This window comes from Bos grunniens, chromosome 14 (assembly GCF_055505025.1).
Source record: "Bos grunniens cultivar Pamir isolate PY7600 chromosome 14, Bosgru_T2T1.0, whole genome shotgun sequence".
Classification (NCBI taxonomy): Eukaryota; Metazoa; Chordata; class Mammalia; order Artiodactyla; family Bovidae; genus Bos; species Bos grunniens.
Genome location: NC_141178.1, coordinates 47,999,264 through 48,025,350, shown reverse-complemented (window position 1 = coordinate 48,025,350; position 26,087 = coordinate 47,999,264). Strand labels below are relative to the sequence as shown.

Here is a 26,087-nt window from a genome sequence, read left to right as displayed (position 1 = left end):
CTTGCCTGGAGAATCCCAGGGACAGGGGAGCCTGGTGGGCTGCCGTCCATGGGGTTGCACCGAGTCGGACACGACTAAAGCGACTTAGCAGCAGCAGCAGCAGTAGCTAATATCAATATATTGCTTTCCATGTGCCAGGCACTGACTTCAGGAATTTACAAGCATTATACACTTAATCCTTCCTACTAGTAATGGGGTGGGTACTATTAACCTCTCCATTTTCTATTTTAGAAAATGAAACCACAGGAGATAGCAAACAATGTCTGATGGAATAAGATTTAAATTATGTTTTATTTAGCTTGAGAGGTTAATTATCCTTACCTTTTTTTTTAAATACAACTTTATTTTTTGGCTGCAAAAACAGAACTCTGTTTTTATTTTTTTTTAATTAATTATTTTATTTTTTCAGCTGCTCAATGCAGCATGAGGGCAGGGATCAAACCCATGCCCTCTGCAGTGGAAGCAAAGAGTCTTAACTACTGGACCGCCAAGGAAGTCCTTCTCTTTGCCTATTCTAAATAGTATTGCATTTTATGTGCCTGGAATACTTTATTTTTCTCAATAATGGACTTTTTTGGGGGGAAGATAGGGCAGATATAATTGCATATTTGCATTTACTGTATAGGAACTGAGAGTGTGTTTCTGGTTAAGACTGGATTAACACCTGCAACTCTTCTTTTCCTCCTAAAACATCAATAAAATTACCATAAAGGGATATGTGAAAAATGGCATAAACCCATTGGAGTGAGGAGAATGGACCATATCATTAGAATTCTAGAAGCTAAAAGAAGACATATGAGTGAGAAATGACTTATTAGATGAGAGAAAAACTGACATCTAAGCTGGCAGAGGTGAAAGCTGAGACAGACCCAACCAGATTCACACTGCCGAAGTCTCCAGTCTCTGGATGTGGGGCACCAGGAATCTAGTAGAGGAGGGAGCTGAGATTAAAGGAAGAAAGATTCATTGAGAGTGTATTTAACACACATTCAAGTCTTCAGATTCCCCTCTCGTTTGGAGCAGCCTGACAAGCACTCCAACCCCACTGAAGGAAACGACTGGAGATTTAATCTTCAATGAGGGAAAGTTCAACGAGGGTGAAACACAGACCCTCGTTTAGGACATTAGTGGGGCTGTTTTTCTTTGTGGCTGTGGTAGCGACACTGACAGAGGTAGCGACACTCTTCTAAAAACAGGAAGACCACATGAACACACATGGATCCCCAAGCCTTCTTTCCACACTCAGCTTCCACACTCAGCTCCTATAATGCTGTCAGCCAGGCCTTTACTCTTCATGAAGATGAGAAGAGTCTTTGCTGGGAAACACTCCCAGCTCAGGAAGAAAGACTCTGATTCCTATGCTGGAAGTTCCCCAACTAAACAATTCATCTAGATGACGCCACAGTGTGGCGCACAACCTACAGGAGCCCTCTTACGTTTTCAGAGCTCCCAAATAGCTGTCACCTCCCTTAGAAGACATCCTGGAGGAGGGCATGGCAACCCAGTCCAGTGTTCTTGCTGGGAGAATCCCCACGGACAGAGGACCCTGGTGGGCTACACTCCACGGGGTCACAAAGAGTCTGACATGACTGAAGCAACTGTGCACACATTCACCCTTTGAAGACACTGGTAAACACCAGATCACCAGACATCTGAAGAGAGCCTTTCAAACTGAGGAGAGCAAATAAAAACAAGCAAACCAATTTAGAGGCTACAAATTATAAGGAAGAAAATTTCCAACAAAAACAAAAACACGCACAAACCTCCCCTCCACAGCCACAAAGAAAAACAGCCCCACTAATGTCCTAGGAGAGATAAGAAGTTGCAATGATGAAACAAGAAAGAATAGTATGAATGGAGCATTTATGGGGCAAAATGATCTCCTGAAAGCTAAAAATGTGAGAAGAGAAAGGGAAAAATAGGATTAGGAGATAAAGCTGATAAAAACCTCCCAGAAAGTACAGCAAAAAGGCAAAAAAGACAGAAAACAGGAGAAAAAATAAAGTTAGGGGATGAGTCTAAGCGTTCTAACAAAACAGGAAGGGTTTAATAAATGAAACAGGACAAAACAGATTAGAGAAAACATCAGTGAACAACTTCAGGAAAATTGTGAGACCTGAAGGACACATGTTTCCAGACTGAAAAGGCCTTTCAAGGATCCAGCATTATAAACTTCCTCCAAGGTATACCGCTGGGAATTTCCAGAACATAGTGAAGAAGAAAAAAAAAAAGAAAGAAAGAAAAAATACAAACAGGTGGTCAAAAAAGTTCAGCAACCTGAAAGGTTTCAGATTTCTCAGTCTTGATACTGTATTAACTAGAAGGCAATGAAATCTTGCATATGAAACCAAGAAGGAAAAAAGATTTCAACCCGGAATTTACAAATAGTACACTTTAAGTCAAGTTGGATTAAACAGAGACATTTTTAGATGTGAAAGGTCTTAAAAATGCACTTTCTCAGAAAGCTATTGGAGGTGGGCTCCACCAAAACAGGAGTATCAAGAAAGAAAATTATGGGGTACAGGGGACAGGTGACCCAAGACAGGAGGGAGGCAAGGGGAAGCCCCAGGTGAGCATGAAGGGAATTCTGGGAGGATCATAGAGTCAGCCTGGAAGAGACCCATCGGGGACAGCAAGTTAGGAGGCTCTGAGGGAGGTTCATCCAGAACACGGAAGTGCGAGAATCCCAGATACATTTAAACATTCTGAGAGAATATTTATATAATTGGAGTTGAATTAATGATAAGTATATAGAAAATTATTCAAGTAACAAAACAACTATTAACTGCAGGAAAGCAGGAAAGGAAAATTAAGCACAGTTTACTACATGGTTCAGCTGTAAATAGTATCTATAGTCCTAGTAAGGTTAACATTGAATACTGAGCTAAGCAAAATTATGACCCCAGAAGACTGGGAGACAGGAATGGAGCCCATAAATAAGAGAAATGGGAAAACCAACTCTGATTTTTTTCAGAGTGGGAAATTAATTAAAAAAAAAACAAACAACTAAATGGGAAAGTCAAGATGGGGCAAAGGATCAAAGAGTCCTTCAAGATTTGTTACTGTCATTGCTCTACCCTCTTTCATTTTTTCTCCCTAGAGGTGTCCATTTTCACCCCTTTTGCTAATTATGTATGTCATGTGCCTGAATTTTTTTTGCATGTGTGTGTCTGTCTGGCCTAAAAAAGCTACCTACCGAAGGTAATTCTGCATTCCTCTCTGCTTCAAGACCTTGAAAAGCCTACCTAATAGTCTAATAAACATATTTTCAAGTTTGGTTTTTAGATTCTACCAAGTTATGATGAGTAAACCTTCTGGGCTTCCTAGGTGGCGCTATTGGTAAAGAATCTGCCTGCCAAGGCAGGAGACATGAGACTCGGGTTCGATCCCTGAGTCAGGAAGATCCCCTAAAGGAGGGCATGGCAACCCACTCCAGTATTCTTGCCTGGAGAATCCCCTGGACAGAGGAGCCTGGCGGGCTACACTCCATAGGTTTGCAAAGAGCTGGACACAACTAAAATGACTGAGCATGCACATGCAGGTAAACCTTTTTTTAATAAAGTAAGTTAGATTACATTACTTTTTAAAGTCTGAAGTGAAGTGAAGTCGTTCAGTCGTGTCTGACTCTTTGCAACCCCATGGTCTGTAGCCTACCAGGATCCTCTATCCATGGGATTTTGCAGGCTAATCTAGAATTAAAAAGAGAATCTATAAAAAATAGACAAGTTTAAATTATCTGTCTTATTTAAGCTTAACTCACAGGACCATATTACTAGTAAGCAACAATGAAGCTTCACTAACAAGATGTGTAACTATTAGCAACTAAAGGCTCAGTATTTTTATGGACTATCTCTAACAAACATTTAAAAGTCAGACAGTTTCACTATAATCTATGCCAGAGCATAGGTAAAGAAGGAAAACTTATGACTGCCAAACCTGATAAGGCTGCACAAAAAGAAAATTAACTACCCAATCTCATTAATGAATATTATTATAAAAATCTTAACCAAAATATTAAGCTGGCCAAAAAGTTCGTTTGGGTTTTCCCCATAAGCTGGCATGGAAAAACTTGAATGACCTTTTTGGTCAACCCAATATTAACAAATAGAATGCAAAAGCAAATTTAAAAATAACATAGTGATCAAAGAAAGTTTATAAAAAAATGCAAGGGTGTTTCAATATTATAAGATCCCTGATAATAATAATAAAGCTATGGAGAAAACTAATAAGACCACTGCCCTAAACATTGCAAAGATGACAAAATTCAAATCGTAACAGTATTTAAGAAAACTGACACTACTCTAATGGCATTAGTGATAAATTAATAATAATTAGATGTCAACAAAGGAGCCCAAAATGCAGTACTTGGGTGCAATCTCAAAAATGACAGAATGATCTCTGTTCGTTTCCAAGGCAAACCATTGAATATCACAGTAATCCAAGTCTATACCCCAACCAGTTATGTTGAAGAAGCTGAACCTGAATGGTTCTATGAAGACCTACAAGACCTTTTAGAACTAACACCCAAAAAAGATATCCTCTTAATTAAAGGAGACTGGAATGCAAAAAGTAGGAAGTCAAGAGATACCTGTGTAACAGGCAAGTTCGGCCTTAGAGTGTAAAACGAAGCAGGTCAAAGGCTAACAGAGTTCTGCCAAGAGAATGAACTGGTCATAGCAAACACCCTCCTCCAACAACACAAGAGACGACTCTACACATGGACATCACCAAAATCAGACTGATTATATTCTTTGCAGCCGAAAGATGGAGAAGCTCTATAGAGTCGCAAAAACAAGACCAGATGCTCACTGTGGCTCAGATCATGAACTCCTTATTGCCAAATTCAGACTTATTGAAGAAAGTAGGGAAAACCACTAGACCATTCAGGTATGACCTAAATCAAATCCCTTATGATTATACAGTGGAAGTGACAAGTAGATTCAAGGGATTAGATCTGATAGACAGAGTGCCTGAAGAACTATGGGAGGAGGTTCCTGACATTGTACAGGAGGCAGTGATCAAGACCATCCCCAAGGAAAAGAAATGCAAAAAGGAAAAATGGTTGTCTGAGGAGGCCTTACAAATAGCTGAGAAAAGAAGAGAAGCTAAAGGCAAAGGAGAAAAGGAGAGATATACCCATTTAAATGCAGCATTCCAAAGAATAGCAAGGAGAGATAAGAAAGCCTTCCTCAGTGATCAATGCAAAGAAATAGAGGAAAACAACAGACTGGGAAAGACTAGAGATCTCTTCAAGAAAATGAGAACTACCAAGGGAACATTTCATGCAAAGATGGGCACAATAAAGAACAGAAATGGTATGGACCTAACAGGAGCAGAAGATACTAAGAAGAGGTGGCAAGAATACACAGAACTATACAAAAAAATTGTCATGACTCAGATAATGACGATGATGTGATCATTCACCTAGAGCCAGACATCCTGGAATGTGAAGTTAAATGGGCCTTAGGAAGCATCACTATGAACAAAGCTAGTGGAGGTGATGGAATTCCAGTTGAGCTATTTATTTCAAATCCTAAAAGATGATGCTGTGAAAGTGCTGCACTCAATATGCCAGCAAATCTGGAAAACTCAGCAGTGGCCACAGGACTGGAAAAGGTCAGTTTTCATTCCAAACCCAAAGAAAGGCCATGCCAAAGAATGTTCAAACTATTGCACAATTGCACTCATCTCACACGCTAGCAAAGTAATGCTCAAAATTCTCCAAGCCAGACTTCAACAGTACGTGAACCGTGAACTTCCAGATGTTCAAGCTGGATTTAGAAAAGGCAGAGGAACCAGAAATCAAATTGCCAACATCTGCTGGATCACTGAAAAAGCAAGAGAGTTTCAGAAAAACATCTATTTCTGCTTTATTGACTATGTCAAAGCCTTTAACTGTGTGGATCACAACAAACTGTGGAAAATTCTTAAAGAGATCACCTTACCTGTCTCCTGAGAAATCTGTATGTGGGTCAAGAAGCAACAGTTAGAACTAGACATGAAACAACAGACTGGTTTCAAATCAGGAAACGAGTACGTCAAGGCTGTATACTGTCACCCTGCTTATTTAACTTACATGCAGAGTACATCATGTGAAATGCCAGGCTGGATGAAGCACAAGCTAGAATCAAGACTGCCGGGAGAAATATCAATAACCTCAGATACGTAGATGACACCCTTATGGCAGAAAGCGAAGAAGAACTAAAAAGCCTCTTGATGAAAGTGAAAGAGGAGAGTGAAAAAGTTGGCTTAAAACTCAACATTCAGAAAACTAAGATCATGGCATCTGGTCCCATCACTTCATGCTAAATAGATGGGATAACAATGGAAACAGTGAGAGACTTTATTTTTTTGGGCTCCAGAATCACTGCAGATGGTGACTGTAGCCATGAAATTAAGACACTTGCTCCTTGGAAGAAAAGCTATGACCAACCTAGATAGCATATTAAAAAGCAGAGACATTATTTTACCAAAAAGGTCCATCTAGTCAAAGCCATGGTTTTTCCAGTGGTCATGTATGGATGTGACAGCTGGACTGTAAAGAAAGCTGAACGCCAAAGAATTGATGCTTTTGAACTGTGGTGTTGGAGAAGACTCTTGAGAGTCCCTTGGACTGCAAGGAGATCCAACCAGTCAATCCTAAAGGAAATCAGTCCTGAATATTCATTGGAAGGGCTGATGCTAAAACTCCAATACCTGGTCACCTGATGTCAAGAACCAACTCACTGGAAATGACCCTGATGCTGGGAAAGATTGAAGGCAGGAGAAGGGGATGACAGAGGATGAGATGATTGGATGGCATCACTGACTTGATGGACATGAGTTTGAGTAAGCTCCAGGAGTTGGTGATAGACAGGGAAGTCTGACATTTTGCAGTCCATGGGGTTGCAAAGAGTTGGATACGGCTGAGCGACTGAACTGACTGACTGAGATGATACCACTCTAATGGCTGAAAATGAGGAGGAACAAAGAGCCTCTTGATGAGAGTTTGAGAGGAGAGTGAAAAAGCTGGCTTAAAACTCAACATTCAAAGAATTAAGATCATGGCATCCAGTCCCATCACTTCATGGCTAATGATGGGGAAAAGTGGAAACAGTGGCAGAATTTATTTCCTTGGGCTCCAAAATCACTGTTGTCAGTGACCACAGCCCTGAAATTGAAAGACAGTCCTCCCTCGAAGAAAAGCTATGACAAATCCAGACAGTGTACTAAAAAGAAGAGACATCATTTTGCCAACAAAGGTCCGTACAGTCAAAGCTATAGTTTTTCCAGTAGTCCTGTATGGATATGAGAGTTGGACCATAAAGAAGGCTGAGTGTTGTGAAGAATTGATACTTTTGAATTGTGGTGCTGGGAAAGACTCTTGAGAGTCCCTTAGACAGTAAGGAGATCAAATCAGTCAATCCTAAAGGAAATCAATTCTGAATATTCATTAGAAGGACTGATGCTGAAGCTGAAAGCTCCAATATTTTGGTGACTTGACGTGAAGAGTCAACTCATTGGAAAAGACCTTGAGGCTGTGAAAGATTGAAGGTAGAAGGAGAAGGGGGGAACAGAGGGTGAGATGGTTGGGTGGCATCACCGACTCAATGCACATGAGTTGAGCAAACTGTGGGAGACAGTGAAAGACAAGGAAGCCTAGCGTGCTACAGTCCATGGGTTGTACAGAGTCAGACATGACTTAGCCACTGAACAAGAAGAAAACAGAAATGAGTGTAACTTAGAATGATTTCTCCCTTACCAAAAAAAAAAAAAAAATCAAATCCTTATAAAAAATTCTGCTAAAAATTTAATAGATATAAGGTACAAGAACATGAGCTACTAGTGTAAGGGGAGCAATTACTTTTGAGAGGCATTAAGAACTATTATTCTTTTATAGTTTCTAAGTATATGCTTTATATATTGCAAACAATTACATTTTTATAGTTGCACCAATGTCAAGTTAATAAAGAGATGTTAGAAATGATCTCTGGTCTGATTAAACCTGCTGCAACCTATTAATGAAAGTATTCATGTTATATGAAAATGATTCCAGTAGGTATATTTCTAGCAAATATAAAAATATGTGAAGACAGTCTACAGAATGGAAAAACATTTGCAAACCATATATCTGATGAAGAGTTAACATCCAAAATACATAAGGAACTTAAAAAACTCAACAGCAAAAAAAATCCAATTAAAAAAATGACCAAAAACTTGAATAGACATTTTTCCAAAGAAGACAGATGAAAGACCAACAGGGACATGAAAACTGTTCAACATTATTGGTCATTGGGGAAATCCAGATTAAAACCAAAATAAGATGTCACCTCATGCCTGTCAGAATGGCCATCATCAACAACACAAGAGATATGAAGTGCTGCTGTGTGTGTGGAGAAAAGGAAATGATTGTGCATTATTGGCAGGACTGTAAATTGATACAGCCACTACAGAAAACAAGATGGAGAAGTCTCAAAAAATTAAAAATAGAACTACATATCACCAGCAATTCTATTCTCAGGAATAGATGCTCAGGAAATGAAAACACTAACTTCAAAAAATATCTGTAGCCCAATGTTCACAGCAGTGTTATTTACAATAGCCAAAACATGGAAACAACCTAAGTGGCCACTAATGGATGAAAAAGCTGTGATACACACACACATATACACACAATGCAGTCTTATTCAGCCATAACAAATGAGGGAATCCTACCATTTGGGACAACGTACATGGACCTTGAAGGCATTATGCTAAGTAAAATAAGTCAGACAGACAAAGACAAATACAACATGATCTCACTTATATGTGGAATCTTAAAAAAAAAAACAAAACACACACACCAAACTCACAGAAAAAGAGATCAGGCATGCAGTTACCAGAGGTGGAGAGTGAGAGGAGGGAGAAATGGAGGAAAGGTAGTTAAAGGTACAAATTTCCAATTATAAGATAAGTCCAAGGCATACAATGTACAACAAGGTGACTAAAAGCTCTATAAAAAAGCTGTTAGGAGAATAAATCCTGAGTTCTGATCACAAGGAGAAAATTGTTCTTTTTTGCTTTTTACTCTTCTTTCATTTCTTTTTAACTATATGAGATGATGGACGTTGGCTGAACCATAATACATGTAAATCAAACCACCATGGAAAAAATAGTGTCAGTGTGTATCATATCTTACAGACAATTCTATGAATAATCACAATAAAATGCATTTATGAACAGACTGTGGTTTTTTTCTTTTAATTGAGAAAGACTCATTTGGAAAACCATTCTTTTCAGAGTCTGCAAATTGCCTTTTCTGTCGACGTGCTTGCCTCCTTCTCCACCTGCTGGGTTGAGGGAGGTGAGCATGGTGACCTTGAAAGCAAGGACTGAGGGTAATGGAATCACAAGATGGAAGGAGCTTGAAACCTCACTTGCAGGAGGGCTCCTCACTGATCACTACCCACTTTTGGACTTTCTGTGACTGAGAAGTAAACTTCTTCCATGTTTTAGCCATTACCCATTTCTGGATTGGTTGACCACAGCAACTAGAATTAACTAATATTAATTAGTGAAGCTAAGGAGTTGATTACCTGAGGTACTTACGTACAAAAAAGCTTAAATTTAATATGTGCTATGACAAAACAATAAAGGTTATAGGAAAGTTAGGGGAAGGAGCAACGAATTTTGCCCAGAAAGGGTTCTTAAACTAAGTAATGGGTAGATTAGGTTTGAAGAATGAACAGATAAGAATCTGTCAGGGAGACAAGTTGAAGAGAAGGGGCGATGCCTGGTACAGGGGATGGTACGAGCCAAGGCACGGATGCACAGAATGTCCTTGTAACTGTGCCTATGAGGGCAGTGATGAGAGTGAAGACCAGGAACCTGTGGGGCCAGACTGTGACACATCAGGGGAACAAACATTATCTTGTGTGCAGGGAGCGCTATTCCATGTTCCAGGTGACACAGGCTATGAAGGGTTAGATTAGGAAGACAGGAAGACTGAGTAAGAGGTAGTGGTTGTACACATGGTGAAAAAGAGGCTGCACTGCCAAGTATTTCTGAGGTTAAAAACTAACCCGATTAAATGTAGCAGGCGAGGGTGGGGAGGGGAGAAGGAGGAACGATAAGAGTGAAGAGGAGTCAGCTTCTATCTTAGCAAAAAAAAAATTTCTATAAAGTACTAAGAAAAGTAACGATTTTGAAGTCGGAAAGCAAGTACAGTTTGTGGGGGAGAGAAAACCAGAATTAGTTCAGCTTTAAAGTTGAATCTGAAATACCCTTTCAAATCCCTCAGACAGGTCTCAGGAGAGATGAGTCTGGCCTGAAATGTGTTTACTTTAGGGATGGGTCAGCCTTTGGAAGTGAGAGCATGAGAGAGCCCTGAATTTACCTAATGGGAAGATCCCTAAATCACCCTAGCAGGAAGCTACTCCATTTTTTAAAATTTAAATTTGATTTATTTAAAAAGGTCCTCAATTAATTCAAATAAACAATTTTAGAAAGGTAGATTGAGTGAAAAGTCTTTTCCTCTGCTTATCAAGCAACCAGGGAAACCAATGTCAGCACATCTTCTGTATCCTTCCTGAGGTATCTTCACTCAGACAAGCAAATGTGATGAAATCTCCCTTCTCCCGCTTTTGTAACACATAGGCGTAGATCCCCACCCTGCTTCCCCAGCTCAAGGACGATGACTTACCTTAGTGTGGCACCTTCAGTCTTAATTATATCTCCATCTTTCACATAAACATACTGTTGCTCTCCGTTGCCTATAATTTCTTTTCTCTCAGGATTCCGTGGGAGTTTTTTAACACAATAGGTAGTGTCTAGTCACAAAACATGTAAAATATATGAAGTCACATTTTAAGTGATAATTCAGCCTTTTACAAGACCAACTTCCATAGAGCCACAAACACTTGAGTAAATTAACAGTAAGAGGCAACAGAAATTGGGATGAATTATAGCAGCATACCTCTGAGATGGTAACTATTTTTTCCCACTTTAACAAAGAGATTTTTATTCTATCATACCCTTTCAGATCTACATAAAAGCCTTTGTGTTTTTCTAGTCACTCTTATTTTTATAAAAAATTTGGAAATAGCACTTCACAGTCTCAGCTAGCTTTGAGATCAAGATGGGTACTGAATATTGTATAGCACCAGGAACTCTACTCAAAGCTCTGTAATAATCTATATGGGGAAAGAATCTGAAAAAGAATAGATATGTGTGTGTATATATATATATATTTATGTCTGTCTATCTATCTATAAGATCACCTATCTATCTATCTATAAGATCCCCTGGAGAAGGAAATGGCAACCCACTCCAGTATTCTTGCCTGAGGAATCCCATGGACAGTGGAGCCTGGGAAGGTGGGGGGGGCGGCTACAGTCCATTGGGTTACAAAGAGTGGGACACGAATGCATGCATAAGTGAATTACTCTGCTGTACACCTGAGACTAACACAACATTGTAAATCAACTATACTCTGATATAAAATAAAAATTTAAAAGAAAATGGGTGTTTAAGGACCAGCAGTACAGAACCCAGGAACTTTTTTCTATCTAAGTGTCTGCTGCTGCTAAGTCACTTCAGTCGTGTCCAACTCGTGCAACCCCACAGACGGCAGCCCACCAGGCTCCTCTGTCCACAGGATTCTCTAGGCAAGAATACTGGAGTGGGTTGCTATTTCCTTCTCTAATTTAAGTGCCTAACAAAGTAAAAGAGATATGGCATCATGGCAGAACTTAATATAATACAGGTAACAATAACCTCCATGTCAAATGGAGGATCACACAGGGAACTTGGCAACAGTATTAATATTTTCCTGGGTTAGATGCTGAACATAAGGTTCCTTCTGTGAATGCTGAAAGGAAGCCCCAAACTCAGGGCTGAGATATGAAAACATTAAAATCAATGTAAACCATAGTACCCTCCCTGACACAAAGACAATCAATTACTTAACCAATCAACACCTGAGTGGGCAATCATATAACCAGTATATCACGTATAGTGAATACAAGCACCATGATCCCAAAGTGCTTAAAAACTGTCATAGTTGGGGAAATAAAACACAAACAGGCAATAGAGGACTACACTCAGGCCTATTTCATGGATATACTAAATGGACAATGCAGCTAATAAAAGCAACAAGTGTTTACAGAAAGGAGCGACAGTTAGGAACGGGTTCATAGACACGATAGAACTTGAGGTGTGACTTACAGGATGAGCAGGATGGGAAAAGGTTCAGAGAAAGACTTATGGGGAATGGTGCTAGTAAAGGCATAGAAACAAGGATGAGCTCTGTGTATGTGCCAAACGTGACGCTGCCTACTTGTCTAAAGCAAAACAATGGCTGGGAAATGTGGAGGGAAAGTGGGGTAAGTGAGACGAGCTCAGATCATGGAGGGCCTTAAAGTGCCCTTCACAGAACAGAAGGATTTAAACTTCACTGTATGTGGCTATGGAGAAGGCAACGGCAACCCACTCCAGTACTCCTGCCTGGAAAATCCCATGGATGGAGGAGCCTGGTAGGCTGTAGTCCATGGGGTCGCTAAGAGTCGGGCACGACTGAGCGGTTTCACTTTCACTTTTCACTTTCATGAACTGGAGAAGGAAATGGCAACCCACTTCAGTGTCCTTGCCTGGAGAATCCCAGGGAGAGAGGAGCCTGGTGGGCTGCCGTCTATGGGGTCCCACAGAGTGGGACGCAACTGAAGCGACTTAGCAGCAGCAGCAGCAGCAGCAGCAGCAGCAGTATGTGGCTACTGTACACTCTTTAGTAAGAAAATGAAATAGTGTTAACAGGTAGATGAGTATGATGGCTGCAGGTGGGGAGACTGCAGGGGGAGAGATCACAAAGACGGGGGTGGGGGGGTGACTGCAATAAACCCGCTGAAAGATAACATCAGGGCTAGGGTGGTATCAGTGGAAATACGGAAGGAGAAAAAAACATTCTGAGGAAAACTGACAAAGGATAGAAATCTGGCTGGTAGGGAGGAAACAGAAATACCACAAATATAATAAAAAGAAAATAAAACAACAGCAACTAGACCTTCCCTCTTCTCAGCTCCAAACTCCATTACTTTGCATCTTAAGAGGCAGAGGCAAAAAATAGTATGTCATGCTGGGAACTGACATTACACAATAAGGCTGTCTTCATTCTAGAGTGAGATAGAAAGGCTTTTTTGTTTTTATTTTGTAATCTACACAATTTTGCCTTTCAGTGAAGCAGTGGAGATAGTTTATCTCTAGTTATGAGATCTTTGGCAGACAACCCCTCCAAAAAACTCACAACTATCTCAAAATTACAAAACAAATGTCATATGATAAAATAAGTCTGTATCATAACGTGCAAATTTGAAAACACATATCCTATTCACAACAGCAAACTATACAGGCAAGATGAAGACAGGCATGATGAAAGCAACCATGTTATTATTGAGATGGAATTCACATATTATAAACTCGACCCTTTTGAAATGTGCAACTCACTATTGTTGTTAGGTTTGTTTGTTTGTTTTAAAGTATATTCAAAGAACTATACAGCATAAGCACTATAAAATTTTAGAACGTTTTCAAATCCTTGTACTTGATGGTATTCACTCCTTATTCTTTCCTTCTCCCTGCTCTTGGCAACAACTTATCTACTTTCTGTCTCCATCATATAATTATTTAAACAGGAGGAAACCCTCAGTCATTTGTTAAGGTTTATGGATTATAACAACATTGTTGATGCTAATTATTTAAGCTGATACAAACATGTGATGTTGCTCATGTATAATACTTTCTAATAAAAACACATTCTAATTGAAAAGCAGGAAGCAACTGTTTGACTCCTAAGACTTGGATGTTAAACACATGGCAAAGGCCCAACTTCAGCTGCAAAATAATAATTATCAGATAACAAAATATATTTCATAAGATTTACCCCAAACCAAACCAAAACACTCAGACAGCCCGAGGCCATCTAGTTCTCATGTCTGGTAATATTCTGGTTCCCTGTAAGCCACTAGGAGTTCCCAAATCACATACTGATTGTATTTTACATTTTGTAAGCAGTCTGCTTAAGAGGCAGTCTTCCCTGGTGGCTCAGATGGTAAAGAATCTGCCAAGAATGTGAGAGACCCAGGTTTGATCCCTGGGTTGGGAACATCTCCTGGGGTAGGGCATGGCAACCCACTCCAATATTCTTGCCTGGAGAATCCCCATGGACAGAGGAGCCTGGAGGGCTGCAGTCCATGGGGTCATAAAGAGTCGGGCACGACTCAGCGATTAACTTATCTTCCCACAAAAATCTTATAAATGGCATTCATAATTTTGGTGTGTCCTGTTAGAAACATAGGTTGCTGGCACTGTAAAGTAGCTGAAAATTTTCTGCCATGCTAACAGCTAAACAAAATTATAAAAAATTTAAACTATTAAAATATAGAACAAAAAAACTGAAGTGGAACAAAAATGATAGTGATTAACAATTGAAAGAATGAAGAAATATATGGAACTTTGGGGAGGAGACCCTGAAAGTTACCTCTGAACAATTTTAGTGCTAAGCAACTCAAGGTCTGCATGTAGCTGGTCTAGTTTCCACAGAGTTCAGAATGAAACACAAGCCACGTCTCAAACAAGCTCTAAAGTTTTTGTGGCTATAAAGCTGTGTCAAATTTCTCCTTTTAAATCAACATAATAGTTAATTTATTAAATAAATATTATTTTGTAGGGAACTCAAACCTATTTTCATGTTTAATTTGAAGAAAGTGGGTCAGATGGCCATCAATAGGTGAATGGATACACATAGATGGTGGTATATCCCTACCATGAGTTACCATTTGGCAATAAGAAAGGGACAGACTACTGACGCATGAAGCACAGGTGAATCTCAGAAACAAGATGTGGTGTGAGAGAAGCCAGACAAAGAGTGGTTCTGTATTCTTCCATCATAGGAAACTTCAACACATACACAAAACTAACCTATGGCGAAACGAAGCAGATGTGTGGCTGTTGAGGGTGGAGGGGGAGTCACTGCAAACGGCCTTTGGCAGATCTTTTTGGGGTGTTGGGAGAATGATCTTGATTGGAGTGGTCACATCAATGTTTGCCAAACTATACACTTCAAATGGGTCCATTTTATGTATGTGAATTCAAGCTCAATAAAGCTGACTCATGAAGGAGAAAAAGGGGGCCATATGTATTTTAATTCATCACCCTGACCCTCACGTTAAAAGAACTGACCAGAGGTAATTAAGGGTCCTCAGTATAGTTTTTTATTTTTTATTTTATTTTATTTTTTTAGAATCTTTCCTGTTCTTTCAACATTGTTATAAAACTCAGTAGTCTAATATAAAATTCAGCAACCCAGCAGTTGACTTTAATTTACTCAATAGCTTTAAACCCCAGTAATATAATTTACTCCCTTTTATAGGTGGGATGATGACAGAGGATAGATCTGTGCGAGAAATCTTGGGTTTGAGCCACTAGAGTATTTTAAAGATCATTTCAGGCATTTGCCACTTTGTTTCCTATAGTTTTTTAATTTGCAAAATTTAACGACGGACAGGAGAAAGAAAGGCGAGAACAGGTCTGACTAAGAAAGAATAATTTCCTGCAGTGGACAGTCCCCTTGGATTGGAAGAAAGGAAGTGAGCAGGTAAGACGGTCAGGTTAGACAGGTTTTCACAATTGGCATCCTGGTGATATTGGTGCTGGGCCTGAGAATATCTTGGTGTCCCAATTAGTCTCGACGCCTAAAAAGATAGTAATACAAACACTACTAGTTGAATGCTACATGCATCCCTCGTGTGAATGAACTTTCTCAACTTCCTTGTCTTTCCAGTGCCTTGGACAGGCCAAGCACAGTCCTGTTCCAGTATCTCTGGCCCTGCAATGCCCTCAGCCAGGTAAGCCCTGCTCTCAGACACTGTACGGCTCACTGCCTCTCCCTCCACCCTGGATATCTCTGCCACTGCCCCCCTCTGCTTTACCCTTTCTCCCCCTGCTTTCATGTCGTCGCTTTACTTTTCTTTGTAGTACCTGTCACCATCTGATCTATGATTCATTTACCATTTACCTTCCCTGTGAGAATAAAGCTCCATGTTTTGTTCACTGCTAGGTTCCTTGTGTCAAGAATAGTACCTGCATATAGCAGTCACTCCAGTGTTTGGTAAAGGAATGGATGGATGGATGAAACTATGCGTGTGATGGTGGGATGAGGGAATGAGAAAGATGGTAAAGCGTCAGTACTTAAGAGGTTTCAAGGACAGAGAATTACCAATATGACACTCCTTCCCCAGTAATTCAGTTTATCATGGTGATTGCCTTATGCTCTGGAAGACATATGGGTAAGAACACACCCACCTCACAGTACTCAGGCCATGTGATCGGCACAGTGCCGGGCACATAGTAAACATTCAACAGTAGCTGCTTGGTATTTAATCTGAAATAGTAAGTGTCACACAAACTAAAACTGACCTTTGTTACCGGGCAATGGGGAAAAATACCAGGTAAAAGAGATCAGAGGTAGAAAATAGGACTTTTCTTTCCTTCTTTGTTAAAACTGGGGCTAGTTTTCAAGTTACAGTAGTTTCTGAAAGTACCATTTAATTATGCAGTATTCAGTAAATGCTAGCTTACTTAGCTCTGTTAACTGAATTAAATGATCCTGAAAACACAGTTTTCTTCAATGAGCTTAATAAATATTTTCTGTTTACCATTATTGATGCTTTTACAAATATCTCCTATGCCTCCAGTATGATCACGGTGCCAATGGGTCACTATGATTTCCTGGATGGCTGTGTTAAATTCCGTCAGAGCCTGCTTTAAACAGCTGATATATTCTGGGATTGATGGTTCTCCAGTGTCGATGAGGATCCTCCTGAAAATTAAATGGAAGATAATCACACAATCAGAATACATAGTATCAATATATTTCTCACGCAGATAATTTACAGTATGTGTAAGAAACTGCATAAATTGCCTTGCTTCCAAAGTGCTTGAAAACCAGATGCACATAAGCTTAACTATAATCATCTCATCTTAAGATTCTTTGAAAAAACTTAAAGCTAAATGTGAGTCTCAACAAGGAATAATAGCAATGATATTGAACACTTACATAGCATTTAAAAGAAATAAAAATAAGGCACAGTTCTAAGGATCTTACATGTTTTTACAAATGTATTCCTTGTAACAAACTCTGAAGGTAGGCTTTTCATTATTATATCCAGAAATTAAGTAACTGGCCCAAGGTTGCTGCTGCTGCTGCTGCTAAGTCGCTTCAGTCGTGTCCGACTCTGTGCGACCCCATAGACGGCAGCCCACCAGGCCCCGCCGTCCCTGGGATTCTCCAGGCAAGAACACTGGAGTGGGTTGCCATTTCCTTCTCCAATGCATGAAAGTGAAAAGTGAAAGTGAAGTCCCTCAGTCGTGTCCGACTCTTAGCGACCCCATGGACTGCAGCTTACCAGTTACTTTGCAAAGAAATGGCAGAACCAACATTCAAGCCCAGGTATTCTGATGCCAGAATATGCATTTTTATTCACTCTGCTCTCGAGATTTTTTACAGCATCCTCAAATGTCTGAGCAATAGGGAAGAAGCTGATTCAGTGGTTTCCCTAAGGAAATCTAGTCCTCTGCGCTATATACAAAATGAAGTACTGGGGTTTCCGTATGTGAAAGTGAGGGCAGCAGGGGAGCAAGGGGTGGGGGTGGGGGTGGGGGATGTTTGAGCTGTTTCCTTCCTTTACTCAGACAACTTACTTTTTCTGCTTGTGGTTCTGAACCCTCCTGCTTTGTTTGCCCTTCCTCCCTGTTTTATCAACCTGAATATTCACTGGAAGGACTGATGCTGAAGCTCCAATACTTTGGCACCTAATGCAAAGAGTGGACTCAATGGAAAAGACCCTGATGCTGGGAAAGATTGAGGGCAGGAGAAGGGAGCAACAGATGCTGACATGGTTGGATGGCATCATCGACTCCACAGACATGAATTTGAGCACACTCCGGGAAGATGGTGAAGGAGAGGGAAGCCTGGTGTGCTGTCCACAAGGTTGCAAAGTCAGACACGACTGAGCAACGGAACAGCACTGTTTCATGGGGGCAACAGTCTTTCTCTCTGAAGTTCTTTTGAAGAAACAATGGCGACATTTTCCTCCTCCAATTCACCAACTTCTTAAATTCATGCTGTTTCACAAGAATCTCTCCCAAGTTGAGGCTGGGGGAGACAGGATTCATCTTGATGAAAAGTCTCAGTTATTCGTTTGTGCATTAACTCCTCAATAACTGTTTATGAATGATCTACTATGTGCTACGCTTTTCTTGGTGTTTTTTACATTTTTTTTTTAATATCAAAAATGTGCTATGCTTGTCTTGCAAGGCAAAACCCATCTTACCCTGGAAAAACAACCTGAGTTTATATGTTAATGATATCTCTTCTGTGACTTCTGATGTTGACTGAACTGCCACACTGGAAACTTCTGACAGTGATGACTGGATTAAAACCTTTAATTATACTATTCTAGACTTACTCTTCAGAGAAGGCAATGGCACCCCACTCCAGTACTCTTGCCTGGAAAATCCCATGGACAGAGGAGCCTGGTAGGCTGTAGTCCATGGGGTCGCTACGAGTCGGACACGACTGAGCGACTTCACTTTCACTTTTCACTTTCATGCACTGGAGAAGGAAATGGCACCCCACTCCAGTGTTCTTGTCTGGAGAATCCCAGGGACGGGGGAGCCTGCTGGGCTGCCATCTCTGGGGTCACACAGAGTCGGACACGACTGAAGCGACTTAGCAGCAGCAGACTTACTCTTCACTGGTCACATCAAATATTAAATTATATATTCATTTTTGGAGCTATCTGATGATTTATGGTGTCTACAAGTCTCTAAGCCAGAAGAAAACAAAGCTATTGTTACGGGTGTATTTTTTCTGCCAAGTTCATAGGACACCCTTAATACACTACCTGAAACACTGCAGGCACTTAGGCACTTTTCTACTATGAATGAATGAAAGCTTTCTTTTTTCTCTTTTAATCAAATCCCATTTAAAACAGTAAGAAATACTATGTCTCCAAAAATTTAAAAAAAATACCAGAGTGTTTTACTAAAGTGCAACTTAATCAAGACTGCTGCTGCTGCGGCTAAGTCGCTTCAGTCGTGTCCGACTCTTCGACCCCATAGATGGCAGCCCACCAGGCTCCCCTGTCCCTGGGCTTCTCCAGGCAAGAACACTGGAGTGGGTTGCCATTTCCTTCTCCAATGCATGAAAGTGAAAAGTGAAAGTGAAGTCGCTCAGTCGTGTCCGACTCTTAGCAACCCCATGGACTGAAGCCCACCAGGCTCCTCTGTCCATGGCATTTTCTAGGCAAAAGTACTGGAGTGGGGTGCCATTGCCTTCTCTGTAATCAAGACTAAGTTGTATTAACACTTTACAAACAGGACCTCATTTTATTAAGCATCCTGCAAGGAAAAAAGGAAGTTTCACTTTTCACCTACATATAACAACGTCTCTTGAAATGTCACTTTGAAGTTCCTCCCACCAAGGACTAGGGCCTGTTTCCCTCATCCTTTGAGTATGGATGTACACTGGGTTTTCCTATGCCAATGGACTGACATGAAAGTGATTGTAAGCCTTCGCCTCTAGGTCTTTACATACTTTCTCTCATTCCACTGGAACCCTGCAATTAGCCAGTGAATACATTAGGCTAGCCTGCTGCAGGATAAGTGACCAAAACACAAAAATAAAAACCATAACACTACTTTGGCTACATGGGGAAGAACGGATTGAATAGGGACAAAAGTCGATGCAGACAGGCCAGTGAGAGACTATTTTAAGAGCCTAAGCAAGAGTTGTACTGGCTTGGACAGGTTAACAGCAGTGGAAATGTTGAGATCTTTATAATGGCTTGGATACGTGTGTGCAGGAAGCAGAGAAAAGTGGTCAAGGAGGGTATTTAAGTACTTAACTTGATTATATATGGGGATGGTTCTGTTTACCAAAATTCAGACAACTGGAGGAAGACAGGTAGTTTCGAGTGGCTTTGAGGTATCCAATTAGAGATATAAAAAAGCAGTTGGCTACCCTTGTCTGAAGATGAAACCTGGATTTGTCTACAGTGGAGCTATAAATTCGGGAATTATTAATGAATACAACAGGTGGAGCCTAGGAAGTAGTCAAAATCCCCTGGGTAGAGAATACAACAATGAGAACAGAAGAAACAGTAGGACTGTCTTCTGAGGAACTCAAAAGCTTAAAATATCTGGTAAAGACAATGATTCTATAAAGGAGATTGCTAGAGAGTAGAATAGCTAGAGAGGTGAGAGCAAACCAGGAGAAGGCCATGTCAATAAATCAGGGAGTGGTCCACAGCATCAAAAGATACTGAAGTTCAAATAAGATGGGAATCGTAAAATGCCACTGGGTTTAGTGATACAGGAGCCACCAGTGATCTTAGTGGAATAGATGGATCTCATTTATCAGGATCACCTGGACCCAATTACTATTCATTTCTAGCCACCTAACATCTACTTTATACAGCAGAGCAGCAGCACCTGCACATTAACTTATCATAACTCAGCTGCATGGGCTCAACATCATCTCTCTCGCTGTCATCTGTGAGTGATGCCACTGGCCATTCATAGTAGTCTAAGTAGTGGACACCAAAGACGGTGAATCTGTTCTTCTCTCAATCGGCTTCAGGTTCCTCACGTCTTTTAGCACCAGCACTTTGCCACACTGAATGTGATTCCAGTGTTTAAAGATACAGTATGGATTTTTCATACAACATTGTCCCCAACGCCCGCCAACTTCTTCATCTGGTTTTCAAACAGAACCAGCCATCTGTTTCATTGCTGGAGGAAAAACAGGCTGTGCTGAACTTTTTGAGAGACAGTACACTGATCTCCTATGTTGTGTTTTCCTGAGAGACTTCCCAGGATAATTTTGACTATATGCAATTTTCATCTTAGGTACTGACTTTAGAACTCATTTAAGATGACACACTGAAAAGCTAAGAGCATACCTATGGACTGACTTCCTGGGGTGAGTGAGTCTAAGCCAACCCCGACTCTATGCTAGATATCAGGTAATTTTTTTTTCTGCTTAATTTTCTGTTTGCCTAGACCCTGGAGGTAGCTTAAAGCTCTGACTCTGCGTCGTTTATCCTGGACTCAACTTTTTGCTTTCTGCTAGATGGTCAATACTTCCAGATTCTCCAAGCTGCTGCTTCTAAAATTGTGATTTACCAGAAAAAGGCATGGAGAAGGCAATGGCAACCCACTCCAGTACTCTTGCCTGGAAAATCCCATGGATGGAAGAGGCTGGTGGACTGCAGTCCATGAGGTCGCTAAGAGTCAGATAGGACTGAGCGACTTCACTTTCACTTTTCACTTTCATGCATTGGAGAAGGAAATGGCAACCCACTCCAGTGTTCCTGCCTGGAGAATCCCAGGGATGGTGGAGCCTGGTGGGCTGCTGTCTATGGGGTTGCACAGAGTCGGACACGACTGAGGCGACTCAGCAGCAGCAGAAAAAGGCAAATACAATGGATACTTCAAATGAAAACCCAATAAACTATACTTATTAAATAAACTGGTAATCAACTATATTTTACTAATTGTAACACATCTAGTTCATGGCAAATAGATAGGGAAACAATGTAAACAGTGAGAGACTTTATTTTTGGGGGCTCCAAAATCACTGCAGATGGTGACTGCAGCCATGAAATTAAAAGACATTTGCTCCTTGGAAGAAAGCTATGACCAACCGAGACAGCACATTAAAAAGCAGAAACATTACTTTGCCAACAAAGGTCTGTCTAGTCAAACCTATGGTTTTTTCAGTAGTCATGTAAGGATGTGAGAGTTGGACCATGAAGGAAGCTGAGCACCAAAGAATTGATGCTTTCAACTGTGGTGTTAGAGAAGACTCTTGAGAGTCCCTTTGACAGCAAGGCAATCAGTCAATCCTAACGGAAATCGATCCTGAATACTCATTGGAACGACTGATGCTGAAGCTCCAATACTTTGGCTACCTGATGCGAAGAACATACTCATTGGAAAAGACCCTGACGTTGGGAAAGATTGAAGGCGGGAGGAGAAGGGAACAACAGAGGATGAGATGGTTGGATGGGATCACTGACATGATGGACATGAGTTGGTGATGGACAGGGAAGCCTGGCGTGCTGCAGTCCATGGGGTCACAAAGAGTCGGCCACGACTGAGTGACTAAATTTAACTGATGAACACGTCCAGACTGAATAATTAAATTCTGCGCTCAAGGTAAACTATACCTTATATTCAATTTTTATTATCTACAGTAAGGACTACACAAAGATTGCTCAATGCACTTACTGTGCACTAAATGACATGTCACCGTTTCTGCATGAGACCACTAAAACAGAATGCGTCTGAACAAGATAAAAATCTTGGAAATACAGACAGGTTATTCCATTCGCAGAATAATTTAAAATAGTAAAAAATATTTAAAATAAGGCCACACAACAGTAACAAGAAACAAAGTTAGCTCTTCTTTCCCCAAGCTAGCTAGCTTTTTCCCAGACTCGAGCAATTTGAAGCAAGGAAATTCTGCTGTCCGCTATCGAGTTAAGAAAAAGGCCTCAATACAACCACTTGCTTTTGCGAACGGAAGTCAAACTCAGGGCCAAACACCAAAGTCAGGTGAGGAAAGTAAACGGGTTCTTGGATTCTTAACTCCAAGCGATCCTAGTGTCTCAACAGCTTAAACAACCTCACTCTGGCTTTCAAAATCAAAGTAAATTGGGTCTCGAAAACAGGAAACATACTCATTTTTCCTTAGCCATTTGTAAGTTAAGACAGTTGACTACCCCGGGAGGAAGTGATTTAGGGGAGGGGGTGTCCGAATCGGGGTGGGCTGGGGCAGGACCCCACGGTGCAGGCTGCGGGCGCACAGCTTGTCCGCCCGCCGCGAGCAGTCCCCACAGCCCCAATCCGTGCGTCCCGCAGGCCGGTATGTATGATGGCGAGGGTGGAGAAACATTTACCTGGGGCCGGTCCCCACCAGGTAGGTGTTGGTGCCCTGCAGGGTCATGGGACCCGGGTTACAGCCCAGGACGCGAATCACCCGACTGGACAGCCGTTCTATGCGCTGCAAGGTGGCAGCCATCTCTTCGTCTGCCGCTCGCCGCCACAGAGCAGGCGAGACCGCCCAAGCGCGGAACCAGCAACAAGGCCGGGGGCGGGGCCGGCGGTCACCTGACGCCGCGCGAGTGGAGTGGGGCGTGGACCCGTAGCTGTGCCGGGGGCGGGGACAGAGATCACGTGGTGCAGCACGAGCGAAGTGGGCGGGCCGGGGAAATCAGCCCCGGTGCCGTGGGCGGTGCCGGAGATCACGTGTTGAAGCGCGAGCCCAGCGGGTGGGGAGTCGGTGAAGTGCGGTGAGGCGGGGCCAGCGGCACGTGACTCTGGCGGAGTTTCGTGGGCGGCAGTGCGAGGTTGTTCGCTGGCACAAGGCGCGCGGCGGCCTGAGGCGAGACTGGACTCCGGCCCTTGCGTGCTGCCGCCTGTCACAGAGCCTGGTGGTTTCGCAGGAGTTTGCTTTCAGGCAGGCTAGTTTGTTCGGCTGCGACAGACACATTTTAACCCGGGAAGTCTTGTGATGGAGCAAGGGGCAGGCAGGTTTCCGGTTAGTTACAGAGCACGGAATCCCGGGAAGGGTAGCTCGTCGGGTTTTCAGGCGAGGGTGGGGGTGGGTGTGTGAGGAGGAACTGGTTTATCTTTTATAATAAATAGCAATAAGGGAGGTTTATTTAGCACTTACTGCTGTACCGAGTGCGTTTTACAAACGTTCAGTTCAGTCGCTCAGTCGTGTCTGACTCGTCGCGACCCCAAGAATCGCAGCACGCCAGGCCTCCCTGTCCATCACCAACTCCCGGAGTTCACCCAAACTCAAGTCCATCGAGTCGGTGATGCCGTCCAGCCATCTCTTCCTCTGTCGTCCCCTTCTCCTCCTGCCCCCAACTCCTCCCAGCGTCATGGTCTTTTCCAGTGAGTCAACTCTTTGCATGAGGTGGCCAAAGTATTGGAGTTTTCAGCTTCAGCATCAGTCCTTCCAGTGAACACCCAGGACTGATCTCCTTGCAGTCCAAGGGACTCTCAAGAGTCTTCTCCAACACCACAGTTCAAAAGCATCAATTCTTTGGTGCTCAGCTTTCTTCACAGTCGAACTCTCACATCCATACATGACCACTGAAAAAATCATAGCCTTGACTACTATCTCATTTAATCTTCACAATGTGAAGGCAGTATTTTTATGTCCATTTTACAGACGCAAAATGGAGGTTTGGAGACATTCCCCAACCTTGTACTGACACCCCACGCACCCCCTGCAGTGGGGTGCTCTGCTCCCTTTTGTGCCACTTGCAGTACCCCACCAACCCCAAGACTAGGGGGGGACGCGAGCGTGTGTGTTGGGGTTGTGCTCTTGGTGGGAGGTTGTGTCCAAGACATAAAGGACTTCTTTTTGTTTGTGAGGGTCCTTTTCTAATCTGCTGAGCAGTTAACCACCCCAGTGTTAACTAACCCTCCCCATATTAAAAAAAAAAAAAAAATCCAGTTACTGTTTTCCTAAAAGGGAGTGCACAGATCTCGTGATCAGTTTCATTCCCTTCTGGGCCATGAAATTAAAAGACGCTTACTCCTTGGAAGGAAAGTTATGACCAACCTAGATAGCATATTGAAAAGCAGAGACATTACTTTGCCAACAAAGGTTCGTCTAGTCCAGGCTATGGTTTTTCCAGTGGTCATGTATGGATGTGAGAGTTGGACTGTGAAGAAAGCTGAGCGCTGAAGAATTGATGCTTTTGAACTGTGGTGTTGGAGAAGACTCTTGAGAGCCCCTTGGACTGCAAGGAGATCCAGTCAGTCCATTCTGAAGGAGATCAGCTCTGGGATTTCTTTGGAGGGAATGATGCTGAAGCTGAAACTCCAGTACTTTGGCCACCTGATGTGAAGAGTTGACTCATTGGAAAAGACTCTGATGTTGGGAGGGATTGGGGGCAGGAGGAGAAGGGGACAACAGAGGATGAGATGGCTGGATGGCATCACTGACTCGATGGACTCCGGGAGTTGGTGATGGACAGGGAGACCTGGCGTGCTGCGATTCATGTGGTTGCAAAGAGTTGGACACGACTGAGCGACTGAACTGAACTGAAAAGATGTGAAACACGTGTGATATCCTAGCCCATGCCTTTTTCAAAAGAAATGATAAATTGACACATTAGATGCTAGTGGTTCTAAAATTTAGGCATTTTAAAAGGTAATTATTTATTTTTAATTGGAGGATAATTGCTTTACAATATTATGTTGGTTTCTGCCATACATTAACATGAATGCCCCATAGGTACATACATGCCTCCTCCCTCTTGAATCCCCCTCCTACCCTATCCCACCCCTCTAGGTTGTAGGGCATGCATTTTAACATCCTTTTTGGCAGGTGTTTCTGGAGAAAGGACTGTTGCTCTGTATGCAGTACAAATCAAAAGTTTAATATTCCAGATTTCTTGAAAACACACCTGGAATGTGTGGCAAATTTCTTTTCCTGTGTCTTTGAGATGTACTTTTAATAGCAAAATGTTTCAAAAACCTTCATTGAAACAATCATGTGAATTATCCCCTTTGCAATGGGAAGGCAAGCAACAAGTCCTTTAAAGACTGCTTGGAATAATCATCAAAATTCCCTATATCAAGTATTTTCAACTCAACAATATTTATTTGTCTGTTATCAGTAGCTCTTCCAGCAAGAAGCTGGCTTCCCATTTTAAAACCTCTCTCCTGGAAAGTCAGCAAACCTTTGAGAAGAGAGTGGAACTATTTTTGTGGGCAGCTCCACTTTCTTATTCCTTAACTTTTTTTTTTTTCTCGTGAACTAGAATTTCCCTTGTTCCTTCCATCTCATTTAGTTCCTTGCCAGGGTCTTCATTTGGTAGATGAACAAATGGGGCCAACAAATAATTTAAAAGTGACTTGAGTCATAGAAGAAGACGTTAGACACTAGTAGAAGAGCAGAACAGAGTGTAGGTGATGAACTTGGTTTAGAGGAGTTTAAGTTGAGGTCATTGTGGGATATCCCCGTAAAGAAATCCACAAATAGTTAGATG

General features: G+C 41.7%; 2 protein-coding genes across 3 annotated transcripts in view; one reads left to right on the top strand and one right to left on the bottom strand.

Moving 5' to 3' along the window:
* LACTB2 (lactamase beta 2) overlaps positions 1-23,125 on the bottom strand; it is a 32,912-nt gene extending 9,787 nt beyond the window's left edge. Inside the window, exons 1-3 of the mRNA XM_086336622.1 lie at positions 22,974-23,125; positions 16,665-16,828; positions 10,661-10,787 (exon numbers count right to left, since the gene is read on the bottom strand). Of these exons, the coding sequence (XP_086192748.1) occupies positions 10,661-10,787; positions 16,665-16,828; positions 22,974-23,095 (413 nt within the window). The 5' untranslated portion in view covers positions 23,096-23,125. The remainder of the gene's footprint in view (positions 1-10,660; positions 10,788-16,664; positions 16,829-22,973) is intronic.
* Positions 23,126-23,230: 105 nt separating this feature from the next.
* The window catches only part of XKR9 (XK related 9), a 29,835-nt gene continuing 26,978 nt past the window's right edge, over positions 23,231-26,087 (top strand). The window contains exon 1 of one of the 2 annotated variants that reach the window (XM_086336621.1): positions 23,231-23,614. The gene's annotated coding sequence lies outside the window, so the exon portion shown is untranslated. The remainder of the gene's footprint in view (positions 23,615-26,087) is intronic. The other variant, XM_086336620.1, reaches the window with a different exon arrangement.